This window comes from Polypterus senegalus, chromosome 12 (assembly GCF_016835505.1).
Source record: "Polypterus senegalus isolate Bchr_013 chromosome 12, ASM1683550v1, whole genome shotgun sequence".
Taxonomy (NCBI): domain Eukaryota; kingdom Metazoa; phylum Chordata; class Cladistia; order Polypteriformes; family Polypteridae; genus Polypterus; species Polypterus senegalus.
The window spans coordinates 36,518,787-36,536,330 of NC_053165.1; the positions used below are offsets into that span (position 1 = coordinate 36,518,787).

At 39.9% G+C, this 17,544-nt stretch overlaps 1 protein-coding gene across 7 annotated transcripts in view; it reads right to left on the reverse strand.

The window, feature by feature from the left end:
* The window catches only part of LOC120540248 (ATR interacting protein), a 100,569-nt gene that overhangs the window by 11,157 nt on the left and 71,868 nt on the right, over positions 1 to 17,544 (reverse strand). For 6 of the 7 annotated variants that reach the window (XM_039770843.1, XM_039770842.1, XM_039770847.1 and 3 more), the window contains 2 exons: positions 2,529 to 2,790; positions 1,556 to 2,350 (listed from right to left, as the gene is read on the reverse strand). The exons of the other annotated variant lie outside the window; for it this stretch is intronic. In XM_039770843.1, the coding sequence (XP_039626777.1) occupies positions 2,286 to 2,350; positions 2,529 to 2,790 (327 nt within the window). In that variant the 3' untranslated portion in view covers positions 1,556 to 2,285. Of the gene's footprint in view, positions 1 to 1,555; positions 2,351 to 2,528; positions 2,791 to 17,544 lie in introns of those variants that run through there. 7 annotated transcript variants of the gene reach the window in all.

Consider the following 17,544-nt stretch of genomic DNA (forward strand, 5'->3'; position numbering starts at 1 on the left):
AGCCAGCCTTCAATCCAGCTTATGTGGACCCTTCAAAGTTCTCATAGTGAAAGAGGATATTCTGAGACAATCTGAAACTTTTCCAGTTCTTATCTTCATATTACTGTTGTTCTGACCAAATACCTATCAGCATAGCTGTGAAAAAATATATTCACCATACTTTCTTTTTTGACAGTTGTAATCACCAGATGAGACTCTCCATTTTGGTTTTGAAGTGTTATATCTTAGTTCTTGTTTTTTTGAGATTTCAGGAACATTTTTATTTTTGTTAGCTTTTTTGTTCTACTCACTACAGTGTCTGTGTTTATGACTAACTATGTTAAACTTAAAGTAGTGTGAAATTTCCATCATTAGTGAGGACCTGGATTTCACCCAAATTCATTATTCTCTGCCATCAGCAATTTAATGAAGAAATTCCTTCAAAACAAAAAAATATTTCACTTGCCACAGCTATTCATATTTTGTACCTGCCTACTATTTGTTTTCTACAGAAACTTTTCTGGATGATAAATTGAAGCTTTATTAGCTTAAAAAAGCCACTCTGCTATGCAGTATTTTGGCAAGAAGCAGTTTAAACACCTTTTAAAGGGTGGATTACATTGTGCTCCTGTGCTGTCTTTTATTATACTTATATCTAAACTGAAGCTGTCTTTCTTATACTTGAGAACATAACCTCAATAATACATAGTTTTAAAATTAAACAATTCCAGAAACGGAGCAAAATATTATTTCACTTAAAAAATGAGCAAAAGCAAACTAGAGGTCAAGAATAAAGTGTTTGTCTGAATTGACAGTTTTTATTATGCAAAAACAAAAAATGGGTTATCTGCTCTTTAGTTATACAGTGGAACCTTGGTTCACGACCATAATTCGTTCCAAAACTCGTATCGGTCGTAAACCGAAGTAATCTCCCCCCATAGGATTGTATGTAAATACAATTAATCCATTCCAGACCGTACGAACTGTATATAAATATATTTTTTTAAGATTTTTAAGCACAAATATAGTTAATTAAACGATAGAATGCACAGCGTAATAGTAAACTAAATGTAAAAACATTGAATAACACCGAGAAAACCTTAAACAGAGAAAACTAACACTGCAAGAGTTTGCGCTATAGTGCTACGAACCGCTCGCTAAAAATACTTTTTTTTTTTAACGAGTTTTAAGCACAGGGGAAAGAAATGAGCATTTGAAAAATCTGTAATTTAATAAACCACCAGAAAAAGTAACATTGCAACAATGCACGCTACAAACCGATTGCTGTAAACAGAAGTGAATTGGAGGTTAAAATCCAATAGAAAAAAGTCTTCATTAAATAGAACAAGGTTAAAAAAATGCTCGGATCTGTCTCTTTAAAAACAAGCCTGGTGCATTCTTTCACTGCCTTCTCTACCTTATGCATCCAGCCGTCTCTCTCTGCAATGCAAAGGGAGAGACTGAACACGTGCGGAAATCATGCAAGCACAAACCGAAAGGGAAACTAGCTTGTTTGTATACTGAGTCTGTGGTTGTGAACAGATGCAAAAGTTTGGCAAACTTTTTGGTCGTAAACCGATTTATACGTGTTCCGAGACGTTCGTGAATCGAGGTTCCACTGTACTTTAAAGAGGGTGTTAAATGTTCACAGTATATTTACTTGGTCTCTTGCTGTAGTGATTTTCAGGCAGTATTCACCTTTGTTTTCAGCAGGCTAAACTGTTTTTGCATTTGTATTGTCTGTTAGCAACTGGTCTTCCTGTATGTACATATATGTTGTGTCCTGGAACTTTAATTACTTTTTTTTTATTAAACACATTTTCAAAAACTACTTGGTTGCCTCTTTATAAAACAATTATTGCTGGTTTCATTTTTATTTTCCCTGACACATACTTTCATATGAAGTTCTTAATTAAATGCACAATAATGGATAAATGGTGAATCATCTCACCAGACCATTTTACTACTTCTTCAGAATTAAAAACCATGACCCTGGATTCTAATATGTTTTAAAGAACTGAATTAATCAAAATGTATCACTATGCTGAAGTATTCTTGTTATAAATGCTTGATTATAATACAACCACACTGAATCGTGATCGGATTCTCAACAAAATATTTTATAAGACGACATATTATTGTCTACATAAAAGCATTGCACTTCTTTCCTACTCAACAGAAGATCAAAGAATATGCCAGCAGTCTTTTGAAAATGCAATGCTTTCTTTGTTTCACTTGCTAAGTGAGGAAAGAGAATGGCAGTCAGAATGCTAGGTTCATCTTTAAAATCCACATCATTCTGCAACTCAGAGACCTGGATCTTTTTCTTTATCTTCTATGTCAGGGGGACACATTTCTTCTAAAGCCATATCTAGAAATGGGAGGGGGGGGAAAAAAAAAAAAAAAAGTCAAACCTCAAAAAACACATTACATCCAGTTCGCCTCTGGGCCCTGCAATTGGTTCGAACCATGTTCAGAGCTGTTTCCAGCTTTGGCCCTCCATCTACTGCAGATACACTAATTATGGATACTTAAAAGAATAACGGTACCTTCACTATCCATCAGCTGTGGAATTTTATTGAAAGTATCTCTGACTCCAAGAATGAACTGGTCATACAGATGCATCACATCCAAACAGTGATCTGGGAAGTTCTTGTCTCTCTGAAACAGGTAGTGAAGAAGTAATAGACCTTGACGGATCAATTGTATACAGGGGCTTGTCCAGAATCCCTCATGAAATTGTGAAGTTCTCTCGTGCATCTTGATGACCAACCACTGTCGATGCAGTATCACAATGATGGTTTTTACAACCTATTAAAAGTTAAAAGTACAATAAAGAGAAATATCTACTGTTGTCTAATTTCCTGGTGCAAACAAGACAAACAAAGGGGCGATATTGTCCTTACTGACTAAACTAAGAAGTCTAAATAAAAAAAAAGGAAAAAATAAATCCATAATGCTTAATGACCTATTACTGCAGAAAACAGCTTGCATCTCTAGCCAGAGAACTTGGTTCATTTTACATTCTTTTTCCATAGGTCTCTACTTGATATCTTTTTTCAAAGAACAGGGCTCACAGCAAACTCAGGTGTTCAAGTAATGATAAAATAGCAGCAAAATACTCAGATTAGTAAAAAATCAAACTACAGCAGAGGTGTCAAATTATCTTTGTAAAGTGGAATGTTTCATCAGTATCCAAAATATTGTAACGACTCGGCCATGCTACTACCCAAACATCACTGGTACAGTGCAGAGATAGGGTTAGTAATGTTAGATGACTGCTTGGATAGCAACGAGAATAGATGGGCAGGGTACAGGAAAAAGGAGGTGTGTCTTGTGTGGACTATGGAATAGAAGTGACTAGTGGAGTGGAAGGAAAAAGGTTGTAGAATTTGAAAAGGAAGTCAGTAGAAAGAAAGACTGAAATACAGGTTGGGTGTGGGTATTGTTTTGCCAGAGGGTTGAAAGAGAGAGAGAGAGCGAGACACAGACACACACAAGGGAGTAAGCGGCTAAGGCTCCTTCTTACTCTTTGGAGCATGGCCAAGAAAGAAACATGCTGTCTGCAACTACCAGAATAGTTGAGACCGTGTATGGTTCACTACTGCTTTCTAGTACCATCCTTACTTCTCTCATGTTTTGAACTTCCCAATCAACCAAAAGTTCAAAAACACTAGCAATTTTAAATATTTTACAAAAGTTTTCACAGCGCCCCTAGAAAATTCCACGGCGCACCGTTGCCCGACAATGGTCTATATCATACAGAAGCTCTGAACCACACAGTGAAAAAAAATATTTACGTAAAATCTAAATTCCACCAGGTGGCAGTATGAGACATCATCACAGTGAGAAAACGTTCGGCTTCGCTGTGTTGTGAATTGCCTGAAACATCTTTTAAATTCCAAGGATACCTTGCCGCAATATCTCTGAAAAGGATGTTAAATGATTAAATCCATCAATCCAAGGATGTGCCCATTACAAAAAGCATCGGGCGCAAGACAGAAACAATCCCTGGACAGGGCATCAGTTCATCGCAAGGTGAACACAAGCACTAGTGTCATTTTACTGTCACCAAATCCCCAAACCTTCATGTCTTTGGAAGGAAACCGGAGCACTCTGTGGAAACCCACCAGGAAAACATGCAAACTCCAGGCAGAGAACTCAAAGGACGCGACTCCCTGCAAGGCAGACTGTGCCACCACAACATGTGTAATTATTATCAGTATTCATTTTTTAAATTAAGTTAATGACTTATCTATAAAATGTAACATACATACTTTAATGCATTTCATCATGAAAATGCTATCAAGTATACATCTAAGAATTCTAAATGTGCAGAAAGTTGGAATATCATAAATGTAATGATACATTCTGTGTGGCGATTGCTTCCGCCTGCTGCTGTCTGGTCAGGAGGAAGCCCCAGAAGCATGTAGCAATTAACAACTGGACATTTACGACTGTCTACTTTAATGATAAAGTAAACTACGAGGTTAAAGTGGACATTTTGAAATTAAAGCCGAAATATCCACGTTAATGACAAAATACACCTTTTCACCATGTCCTTAATTTTTTTCTCTGTGGCTCAAATACACTGCCATACATTCTGATGCTGTTGTGAAGGTGCAAAAAAAAAAAAAAAAGACAGCACAGAAAATAGTATGCGAGACATTTAAAACATATCACGTCATTAGGATGGGGAATATGCAATGCTTTAATATAAAAGCACCACGAATGCATTTCGCTTCACCACATCAAACCATTCACCAAACATGGAATCATGCACACATTGATTCCAGCGCTGCACAGGCTTTCAGGCTTTCTGTTACATGTATATAGTAAACCGAGACTCTGACATCACATTATGACTTTTATTACACTGGGCTTCCATGACATTTTGCTGGTACCGCAATTTGCGTACGCATCATGTTAATTTCTGAGGACGTGCTCAGAGGATGTATCAAATGAACGCTGGGAAAGCGTGGCACCCTTGATGCGTGCACGTACCTTTTCACGGCCCTGGATATAGAAGTGTCAGTGTGTCAAATTTACATTATGTGGAAATAAACCCTGATCACAGCTCTGTGCAAAAAGAAGCCTCATTAACTAATATTGCACTGTTTAACTCGAGATCTCTTAATGGAAAAGCACTGGTGCTGTCAGAACTCATCACTGACACCAAACTTGATATACTGTGTCTAACTTGGCAAAAACCAAACGAATTTACATCTCTCACGGAGGCGACGCCACCTGGTTTCACTTTCCATACAGAACCTCACAGCTCTAGACAAGGAGGTGGTCTAGCAGTAATTATCAGAGCAGAATTAAATGTCAAACGAATCCCAATTGACTGTCCACTGTCTTTTGAGTTCCTTGCTCTTAAACTAATAACGGAATCAGGTCCTGTCTCACTCATTGTTCTTTATCGTCCCCCAAATTACAATGCATCCTTCTTATCTGATCTGATTGAACTTTTAACCCACCTAAGCTCTTATTCTGAGAGAATTATTCTTCTTGGTGATTTCAACATCCATATTGACACTACTACATCCAAACTGAGAAATGAATTCCTATCCTTACTGGACTATTTTGACTTCACACAATATTTTGATTTTCCCACCCACTCTGGTGGTCATATACTGGATCTGATCTGAAGTTCTAGACTATCTGTTGCCAACATCTACAGCACTGATTTGGGACACTCTGACCATAAAGCAGTATTTTTCACTGTCTCACTGTCTTTCCCTCCTCTTACCTGTAAATGACAAATTTCTTACAGAAACCTTAAAAATATCTGTCCCTCTATCCTTTCTGGATCCATTTCTGATCTGTTACTGTCTGCACCTATTCCGTCAACACTAGATAGTCTTGTTGACCACTATAACTCAGCCCTTCATTCAGCATTAGATAAAACAGCTCCTTTAAAACATAAGGGGTTTCCTTTAACACTAGAATTACCAGAGCCTACGAAAAAACTCGTAATTCCGTCCCACCTTAAACTGCTTCTTAAATCCCTTCACACCTCTCCGCCAGCGCCCTTTGTCTTCTAAATGTGCTGATAAAGAGAAGCCGGCTATTCCATCCCCCCACCAATTTAGAACGTGCACGAACTTCTCTCAGCTCAGGCCTTGATTGAGTATCTGAGAGTGAAGTGGAGTTTTAGAGTGGAAATAATAGATCGTTGTTTGGAACACACGCATTTCATGTCTGTTCCGTTTCTACAGTAATCTGTGTCAACACATTGTTAAAACAGAAACTTTTTTATATTCTAGTAGTAGATGACAAAATGTAGGCATAAACTATATAATGTATGAAGCCTGAAGTCCAAATAGCAAAGAAACATTTTCACAAGAATAACACAATTGCACTTTTATTCAAACATATAACTGCAGAAACAAAAAGCCGCCTTAACATGCGACATTGACACCAGTTTACTGTAACTGACTCTGTGGCTCAATAGACTCAGCCCCCGCTTGGGAATCAAGGGGTCGCGGGTTCGATCCTGCGCCCCTCCGTTTTGAGAAGTAAACTGCTCTTGTCTTACTGTTTTAGAATAAAAGCATACATTTGATTTCAGTCTGTAACAGCCGGTGCAGTTTATGATCCTTGTAAAGGTTAGCTTTTTTTTTATTCACTTTTCACTCTCTCAGTCGCGCTCAGAATCAATCCATACAACCCCATCTGACACGGCTTTTTTCACTAAAGACGCTTATAGCTCTGCAGTGTACCACGATGCATACTAACGCACAATCACCCCCCCCCGGTTCTGACACAAACGCTGGCAAAGCTGCCTTCTTCGTATCTCACCGTCACTTGCTTTTTGTTTTATTGAGTGTTCCTGCCAGTCCCGCATGTTGCTGTATGCTTTTTCTTTGTACTACAGGACATGCAGAGGAAAGAATGGTAAAGACCAGTAACTTCGCGCTATATGCAATCATCAGACACTCCCCATCTGCCTGTGTCGCTCAAGCACAGGAACATATATTGGTGTAAAAGTATAACAAAAGTGCACTTTTATTCAAGTGCACTTTTTCCATCGCTTTTCCTGTAAGAAGCAGTGTACACACTTCCCTCTATCCAGCATACAGCAACATGCAGGGACTGGCAGGAACACTCAATAAAACTGAATAAAAAGAAAATCAAGTGACGGTGAGATATGAAGAAGGCAGCTTCGCCAGTGTTTGTGTGTCAGAACCGGGTGGGGGGGCGTTAGTATGCATCGTGGTACAACGCAGAGCTATAGCGCGTCTGTATTCTGTTTCTTTTGTACCGAGGGCACGAGAGGAGAGAATAGTAAAGAGCAGTAAGTTCGGCGCTATATGCAATCATCAGACACTCCCCATCTGCCCGTTGTTTTGTTATACTTTTCAATACTTTTTATACTGCTCAAACTGGCATGCTCAAAAAATACACGTGTAATGCCACGAAAAGTGCACGCAGACACTTCATTTCAAACAAAACAAGTGCACTTTTATTCAAAACTACCTGTATAACCAAAGAAAAAAGAAAGCAAGTTACAGTAGGCGATTGATACGACACCTTGCATGGTGCAATGCTAAGAAGTGCAGATTTTCATTCCGTGCTATATGAAATCATCACATTCAAATATTAACAGTTCCCACACACCCAAGGACCGTACTTCCTACATTTACGACACGTGTACTTGTTGCAGTGTACACACCTCTCTGTGCTATGGTTTCTATTACACTGAATGAGCACCTGACACTGTACTTTCTTCCCTGGGGGAAGGGTCCGCATCAGAGAATTTCCAGTTCCTGCATAAATTCACACCCGATCTGACGCTGTTTGTTTTCAAATAATATTGCATTAGTGCGATTATATTTTCACATATATTGTCTCTTTCTTTCAGGTGTGTAATAGAAACCACAGCATAGAGAGAAGTGTGTACACTACTTCTTACAGGAAAAGGCGATGGAAAAAGTGCACTTGAATAAAAGTGCACTTTTGTTATACTTTTACACCAATATATGTTCCTGTGCTTGAACGACACGGGCAGATGGGGAGTGTCTGATGATTGCATATAGCGCCGAAGTTACTGGTCTTTACCATTCTTTCCTCTGCATGTCCTGTAGTACAAAAGAAAAAGCATACAGCAACATGCGGGGACTGGCAGGAACACTCAATAAAACGAAAAGCAAGTGACGGTGAGATACGAAGAAGGCAGCTTCGCCAGCGTTTGTGTGTCAGAACCGGGGCTTGGGGGTGATTGTGCGTTAGTATGCATCATGGTACACTGCAGAGCTATAGCGTCTTTAGTGAAAACAGCCGTGTCAGATGGGGTTGTATGGATTGATTCTGAACGCGACTGAGAGAGTGAAAAGTGAATAAAAAAAAAAAGCTAACCTTTACAAGGATCATAAACTGCACCGGCTGTTACAGACTGAAATCAAATGTATGCTTTTATTCTAAAACAGTAAGACAAGAGCAGTTTACTTCTCAAAACGGAGGGGCAGGATCGAACCCGCGACCCTTGATTCAAGCGGGGCTGAGTCTATTGAGCCACAGAGTCAGTTACATTAAACTGGTGTCAATGTCGCATGTTAAAGGCTTTTGTTTCTGCAGTTATATGTTTGAATAAAAGTGCAATTGTGTTATTCTTGTGAAAATGTTTCTTTGCTATTTGGACTTCAGGCTTCATACATTATATAGTTTATGCCTACATTTTGTCATCTACTACTAGAATATAAAAAAGTTTCTGTTTTAACAATGTGTTGACACAGATTACTGTAGAAACGGAACAGACATGAAATGCGTGTGTTCCAAACAACGATCTATTATTTCCGCTCTAAAACTCCACTTCACTCCCAGATACTCAATCAAGGCCTGAGCTGAGAGAGGTTCGTGCACGTTCTAAATTGGTGGGGGGATGGAATAGCCGACTTCTCTTTATCAGCACATTTAGAAGACAAAGGGCGCTGGCGGAGAGGTGTGAAGGGATTTAAGAAGCAGTTTAAGGTGGGATGGAATTACGAGTTTTTTCGTAGGCTCTGGTAATTCTAGTGTTAAACGTTCAGCTCCTTGGTATAATTCAGAATTGCAATCTATGAAAGCAGCTGGCCGACGCCTTGAGAGAATGTCACGTAAGACTGGCCTCACTGTGCACATCCAGGCTTTCTCTGACCACCAAAGAGCTTACAGAGAAGCACTAACTGCTGCTAAGATCACCCATTATGGCAGAATAATAGAAAGTGGCCATGATAACCCAAGGGTTTTGTTGTCTGTAGTTAATAAACTACTCCAAGCCACATTGGGTCCAACTACCTCTTCTACTGAAGTCTGTGAGGAATTCCTCCACTTTTTCTGTAACAAAATTAAACATCTAAATTATTAAACTAACATAAATACATCATCTGTTTATATCTCTCCCTGTTTCCCCACTCCATCCAGCTCCTTCTCTAAGATCTCACCAGTCACATCTGCGTTTGTTAGTAACCTGCTTTGCAAGATGAGGCCGACTACTTGTGTACTGGACCCCATCCCCAGCACACTACTTAAATCCTGCTTTCATGCCATAATCCCGACTGCTACAATAATAATAAACTCATCCCTTGACACTGGCTATGTGCCTCTCACTTTTGAAATTGCTTCTGTAACCCCAATGTTAAGATTGTCAGCATCAAGACCAGATTTTTTAACAATTTCCGGCCTATTTCCCACTTACCTTTCCTGTCAAAAGCTCTTGAGCGTGTTGTAGCCTTCCCAGTTCACCAATTACTTAACCAGTAATAATTTGATGGAACCCCTTCAATCTGGTTTCATGGCATGGCACAGCTGTGAAACTGCTCTGCTACGGGTAACCAATGATTTGCTTATGGCAGCAGACTCTGGACAAACCAGCATATTAGTTCTATTAGACCTCAGTGCAGTATTTGACACTGTCAGATATGACATTCTACTGTCCAGAATGGAGAACATGCTGGGTATCTCTGGCACTGCCCTCCAGTGGTTCAAGTCCTATCTGACTGATAGGCACAAGTTTGTTAGTCTTGGCAACAGCAGATCCAGCTCAGTGCCAGTCACACAAGGAGTTCCTCAGGGCTCTGTCCTCGGCCCTCTTCTCTTCTGTATTTATTTGCTTCCCCTTGGCCATATTATTCATAGCTATGGACTGGGTTATCATCTTTATGCAGATGATACTCAACTCTACTTCACTGTTAAAAATTAAAACCTGGATGGAGCAGAACTCTTTAAAATTAAATTGGAACAAAACTGAACTCCTGCAAATTGGGACTAAAATGCAACTTAATAAAATGAGCTCCTTCCCAGTTCATCTTGGCGGTGATCTCATCAGACCTGCCTCCACTGCAAAGAATTTTAGTGTCATTTTTGATTCCTCCCTCATAAATCACATTAAGAAACTTTCTTACTTTCACCTCCGTGTTCGCTCTTTCCTCTCCTTTTCTAATGCTGAGAAACTTGTCCATGCTTTCATCACATCCCGCATCGATTATTGTAACTCGCTGCTGGCAGGTGCCCCTTCTAATCTTATATCACAGCTCCAGCTTATTCAAAACTCGGCTGCAGGAGTCCTTACTCGAACTAGCAGCAGCGAGCACATCACACCCATCCTGCTCCATCTTCACTGGCTCCCTGTGTCTTAAAGAATCGAATATAAAATCCTACTAATAACCTAGCCTTAAATAACCTCACGCCAAACTACATCAGTGACCATCACTATGTGCCTGCCCGCCCACTAAGGTTGTCTGAGTCTGGCAATCTTGTTGTGCCCCACACTAATCTACACTCCATGGGTGACAGGGCCTTCAGCTGTATAGCGCCCAGACTCTGGAATGACCTACCGAAATTAATTAGATCAGATGACTCCATGAATTCTTTTAAAAAAACAACTCAAAACTCATCTGTTCAGGAAGGCTTTTAGCTCTACTTGACTTTATTACACTTCTCTCAGTTTACCGCTCTTCAAGATGCTCATGTAACCTGTATGTGTGTGCTAGACCATCAATTATATTGTCTGTTAGGCTTTTCTCTGAATTTACTGTCTTAATCTTCTTTATTTATTTATTTGGTTTGTATAATGCTATATACTGTATACCCTGCTATTCTTTCTTATATTCTGTAAGTGCCTTGAGCATGGGAAAGGCGCTATATAAATAAAATGTATTATTATTATTAAGTTTATGTGACAAAATACTACTTCCAGTAATCCGATCAAACTGAAATTTCAAATCTGATTGTTTTTTGCGGTCAGTAATATACCTGATCATGGTCAAATTTTATATCTAACAATAAGTAATGATAAAACAAAACTGAAACTATTTATCTCCTATTTATATAATAAACTGGAATATACATCAATCAGATGCATCATAAAAATAATCTGCCCAATGTCGATCCCACTCGTGCCGTGAAAACAGCTCTGACCCTTTGAGGCATGGATTCCACAAGACCTCTGAAGGTGGCCTGTGGTATCTGACACCAAGACGTTAGCAGCAGATTATTTCATTCCTGTACATTGCGAGGTGGGTCCTCAATGGATAGACTTGTTTTTCCAGTACATCCCACAGATTCTCAATCAGATTAACTCTTTTAGGGTGGATGTAGACAGAAGGAGTTGAGGGCGAATGTCGACAAAAGTCGACATCCTGGGATAGAGGGTGACAATCAGCTGTTAATAGCGACAAAACTCACTGTCGCGTCACAGGCATTCCCTCTGTGTTTGGAGGAACGTTAGACTCATTGACTCGGCAACTAATCATTGCGTGTGCGTTAGTTGCAAAATGTAAACAAAGGCAAGATGGCATCAACATCTCACAAGACAGCGAAGCGAGTGCAGAAAAGAAAATACTCGGCAGACAATGTTTTGCGCATTATCGCGGAGTCAGACTGATTATTCAGAATCGGATTTGATTGACAGTGATCAGAAAATTGAGCAAGAGAGTGAGAAGCAGGCGTCAGCTGATCAGACACCAGCCGATGCCGCCTCAGCGGATCGGCTGCTAGCTGAGCGCATTCGCACAGCCGATGCACCTATGGCAAGGTTCGCATGGGAGGAATACCCAGACATTGATCCATGGGAGCCAAACTTGCTACCAGACTTCACAAGACGGCATGGCTTGCTGTTGGACACAACAGATTACCAGCCGCTGCACTACTTCCAACTGCTCTCTCCTCATGCTGCTTTTCAGCTACTGTCAGACGAGACAAATAGGTATGCAGAGCAATGTTTTGAATTGTGGGCTGCGCTTGCATTGCATTCTCGTTTTTCAAAGTGGAAACCCACAACAAAAGATGAAGATGAAGGGCGTTGTGGCGGCATTAACAATAGAGATGGGACTAGACTTGTGATAGAACTTCAGGGAGCATTGGTCCAAATGTGCTTCGTCCCCTGGTAGCTTTGGACAGGTTATGCCACGTGATAGGTACGTGAGGCTGCGAAGTTTTATTCACTTTTGTAATAAACAGAAGCAAATCCCAAGAGTGAGCCAGGCTATAACCCCATGCATAAAGTTCAGCCCCTGCTTGACATTGTGGAACCAACATATAAACAATTTTAGCAGCCTGGCCGTGATTTTTTCTTGTGCATGAATCTATCATAAAATAAAAGGGATGCCTTTTTTCTGCCAGTATATGCCAGACAAGCCCACAAAGTATGGCATAAAGGATTTTGTACTGACAGAAGCAAACACTGGTTTCTGCCTGAAAGTAATTACATATACAGGAAAGTACTTCTTTCAAAGAGTGAACTGCCCCTTGACAAGTCAGGCTGTGCTGGAGCTGCTTCAGGGCTATGAACATTTGGGTCATGTTGCGTACATGGACAATTTTTTTACATGCCCAGAATTGTTCATGGAGCTACAGAGCAGGGGAAATGGAGCTTGTGGCACAGTGAGAGTGAACAGGAGACACATGGCTTCACGGTTGACTCCAGACAGGCTGAAGATGAAAAGAGGTGACAATACGGTTTTCATGCGGCCAGAAAACTTGGTGGCAGTGGCATGGTACAATAGCCAAGTTTCCATCCAGTTTTTTGCAACGTTTTGTTATTGACAAACAGAATATACGTAAAAAAAATGTGCGAAATTCGCTATCTCCAGCCTGTTTCCATCCAACTGGCTTTTTATCGATAAAATGGTGTGCGTGATGACATCATCCCCTCCAAAACGAACTGTCGCATAACTTTTGTTGTATCGCGAAAAAAAAATCTGCCCTTGAGCCGTTTCCATACATAATTTTGTGTATGTCGCAAATTATCTACCTTTTGTTTTCCACGTTACACCCCCTCCACTAAACAAAGAAATGGAGAGATTATTCAGACAGTTTTTTGAAACTTTCCAGCTTACTGTTATTTCAGTTTCACAAATAATTGGAATTGTACATAATCTCCGAAGACGACAGCAGAATGAAGCAGTTGCTTGTCTGATAGCCCTAGAGCTCGAAGATAGTACCCCAGTGCGACGAAACCCACGGGTATGGGAGAGACGACGGAATAAGACCTTCTGGGAGGAGGTGGTGAGGAGACACTTCACAGAAAATCTTTGGCTGCAACATTTTAGAATGACACGGCCGATGTTTGATATGTTGTGTGGATTCATCAGTCCTGATGTTGCACCCATCACAGGTTGTCACCGACCACCGGTTCCAACCCCAAAGCGGATTGCCATCGCCCTTTACAAGCTGGCAACCTGCGCGGAGTATAGAGTAGTTGGAGAAACTTTCGGGGTTAGTAAAACACCCGTCCATCAATGTGTATATGCTGTGTGCACCGCTATTAAAGAAAAATTAATGCACCGTTATATCAGACTTCCTACTGTAGCGGAGACCAATGAAATTGCAAACCGCAATTCCTTGGTGCATCTTGTGCCACAGATTTACGGTGCGCTGGATGGCACGCATATGCCTATTCTTACCCCGACGGAAGGCTACCGCGATTACATTAATCGCAAAGGGTGGCCATCTATTGTTCTCCAAGGTGCAGGTGCATGAAACGAGACATTTGCGTTGGCACTCCTGGAAGTGCCCATGATGCAGCTGTGTTTGCAGCATCGGATCTGTACAGGTAAGCCTACCTTTCAACATCCCTTCTCAGTGCGATAACAACTGAATTAGTACTGTAACCTGCTTCCCTTAAGGTTTTTAATTAAAACTGAAATTTGAATTAATACAAAATAACGTTTAATAAAAAAAAATTAAAATTAATATTAATGAGAGAATTTCTCGTATATGCTAAAACATCTGCCATTTAATAATAAGAAAAAAATGTTTAGATAATGAAACACACGATTTCTTAAATATTTTGACTGGCTCAGTAAATTACCTTTGCAGTTTTTGTATTATTTAGACATCCTGAGAGACACCCCCAGGCTACAGTTGATGTGGAGGGAGTTCAGGTACCCCTTTTAGTAGCAGGAGACCCAGCCTATCTGCTACTGCATTGGCTCATCACGAGAAATAACGAGTCTCTTCATCAGACCATGCCAACCGCTCCGTTATTCTCGTTTTGATTGCACGTGATGCAAATGTATCATGTGACACATTTATTTGCGTTAAAGCCCTTTTTTCCCTGACAAAAAGTGTTTCCAATGTAGTTTTTGCGACATCTGAAGTATCGATATGGAATTTATGCGCTAAAGTTAAACGGAAAAATATTATGTCGACATGTACAACATTTTATCGATAATTAGCATTTCCATCAGCTAAAATTTGAAGCGCTAAATAGTTTTTCGCAAGAACTCCTTGGATGGAAACCTGGTTAATGTCAAACGGGTGACTTGTCTCTCTACAGTACTTACTAACAATATATGTGAGAAAGTGCAGCAAGAGACAATTGAAAAGGAGGCACCAAAGCAACACGTATTGTAAGCAGTGCAATGTGGCAATGCATGCAATTGGCTGCTTTGAGCGATATAATACTTTGCAGGACTTTGCTGTGTAACATGTATGTGATATGTATGTGAAATCATAGTATGTAATCATAGTATACAACATGCTAGACAGTAACATTTGTCAAAAGTAAATATTTTTTGTTGATTTGATATGTTAAACAATTGTTTTGTGTTCTTTTTTAAAAAATGTTAGTTTTTGGAAAAATATTCAGCCCTGGGAGAAAAGAAACAAAAAAAAAATTTCCCTAAAAGAGTTTAGATGTGGGGAATTTGGAGGCCAAGTCAACATACTGAACACTTTCTCATGGGCCTCAAACCATTCCTGAACAATTTTTGCAGTGTAGCACGGTGCATTATCCTACTGAAAGACGCCTCAGCGATCAAGAAATATGTTACCACAAAGGGCTGTACCTGGACTTCAACAATTTTTAGCTAAGTGGTATATATCCACGTAACATTCAAATGAATGCTGAGCATTACACTGCCTCTGCTGGTTTTGCCTTCTTTCATTAGTGCACCCTGCTGCCTCCTCTTTCTTCTCCAGGTAAATGACACACTTTTCACCCAATCATCCGAATGATATAAAAAAAATGGGTTCATTGGAGCAGCTTCCATCGCTCCATGGTCTGATGCTCACATGTCTGTTGTAGGTACTTTTGGAGATGGACAGAAGTCAGCATGGCACTCTGATTGGTCTGCAGCTACACAGCTCAATATGCCATATATGCCAGCAATGTACCATATGTTCTAACACCTTGTCTCTTGGGGCTAGCGTGATCAGCAAAATGTGCTACAGTAGCTCTTCTATGGGACAGGACTAGGCAGGCCAACCTTCGCTTTCAACGTGTAAAAATGTTATATAGTATTTCCATGTAGTACATAAAAATGATAGATTTGAATACACAAGTAGAAGTCTGAAACTGTAAATATATCTTATCAGATGACATTAGAACAATCTAGCCAAGAACACATTTCATCCCAGCCATAGGCCTCCGAGCAGCCGTGAGTCGAGGTAATTCTTGGTAGTGAGAACCAATCAGATCGTTTTCCGCTACTAAGATTCTACCAAGAATTGAAAGCTCGGGCCAATCGCAGCCCGTATCGGCTACCAAGAATTGACCATTCACGGCCTGTTTCGGCTACCAAGAATTGACCATTCACAACACGTTTCTCCTACCAAGAATTGACCATTCACAGCCAGTTTCGGCTACCAAGAATTGGCCAATGACGGCTCGCTCGGCTACCAAGAATTGACGAATCACGACTACCAAAACTCGGAGAGGGCGGGCCAGCTTCTTGTCAGTTAATGTATTCTGCAAAAGCTTGTTTGAGTCGGCACACAGACGCTTTGCGATTCTTTTCGAACTGTCTAAAAATGTTACTCACGAGTGTCGGTTTGTGCAGATATATTTACGTTCACCTTTTTTTTTTTTTTTTTTTAAACATTCTTGGTTAAGTTTATTACATTTATTAAATACTAGCAAAATACCCACGCTTCGCAGCAGAGAAGTAGTGTGTTAAAGAAGTAATGAAAAAGAAAAGGAAACATTTTGAAAATAACGTAACATGATTGTCAAAGTAATTGTTTTGTGTATTTGGTGGCAGCGCCACAAAGTTGTTTTCATCAAGCTGCATCAGAAAATGTACCACGATGTCTGACACACCTCCTTTTTAGTGTTTTCTCACAGCTTGGATTGCTGCTGTCATAATCGGTTTGAGTCTATATATATATATATATATATATATATATATATATATATATATATATATATATATATATATATATATATATATATATATATATATATATATATATATATATATATACACATACACACACACAGGTATATATATATGTATGCGTCTATATGTGTGTGTATAGCTTTGGTCACTGAGTGCAAGAGAAAAAAAATAAAATGTAGTCTATAAGTAATTAAACAGTAAAACATTAACGTTTACGTAACGTTACGATACATTGAGCACTACTGGAGTGGTTTCGGGTAAATTACATTTTAAAGATGGTATAACACAACAGATAAGTAGTACTAACAGCAGCTAAAATGTATATGGATGATCTCTCGGTAGTAGATCCCTTTTGAAAGGCGCTTCCCTTTTGGAAGACGCTACACGACGGCTGTGGTACAGAAAATACATTTTCTATGTGAACGCCCAAATTTCTGCCTCTGGTAATGTGCCTTACCGGCATTACCTGCAAGGAAAGAAAATTAAGTTTTGTGTCCTCTGCGGTGTTAAGAGAGAAAGGCTTTGGTTTGGGATAAAAGGAAAAAAGGTGTAAAGAAAAGAAACTTGCCTTTTTGTTTTATCATATACGTACAAAAGAAAGTGCGAAGCGCCTTAATATTAGTTTGCCGCATTCTACAAATGGGCTATAGCTCATGGGAAGGAGGAAAAAAATTAAAAGGGTTAACTTTCACTTAAGGCAGAAGCGCAGTCAGCGTCTCAAAGGCCAGCACAGCTATGCACGCCGGCTGCCCGACTTTTATAATATTTTTGCAGTGCAAGAAACGCCACTTTTTGCAGACACGTTGACGTGATCAAAACGTCTCCGCGCTCTTTAGAGGTCTTGCTTGTTCTCTGCTTACTGCGTTCATAGTCAGTTCATGTGAGCTGCTCGGAGTACATGCATTGAAGCTTCTGAGCTGTGCCTGTGCTATCTTGTGCGACCTCGGGATGTCCATGGCTT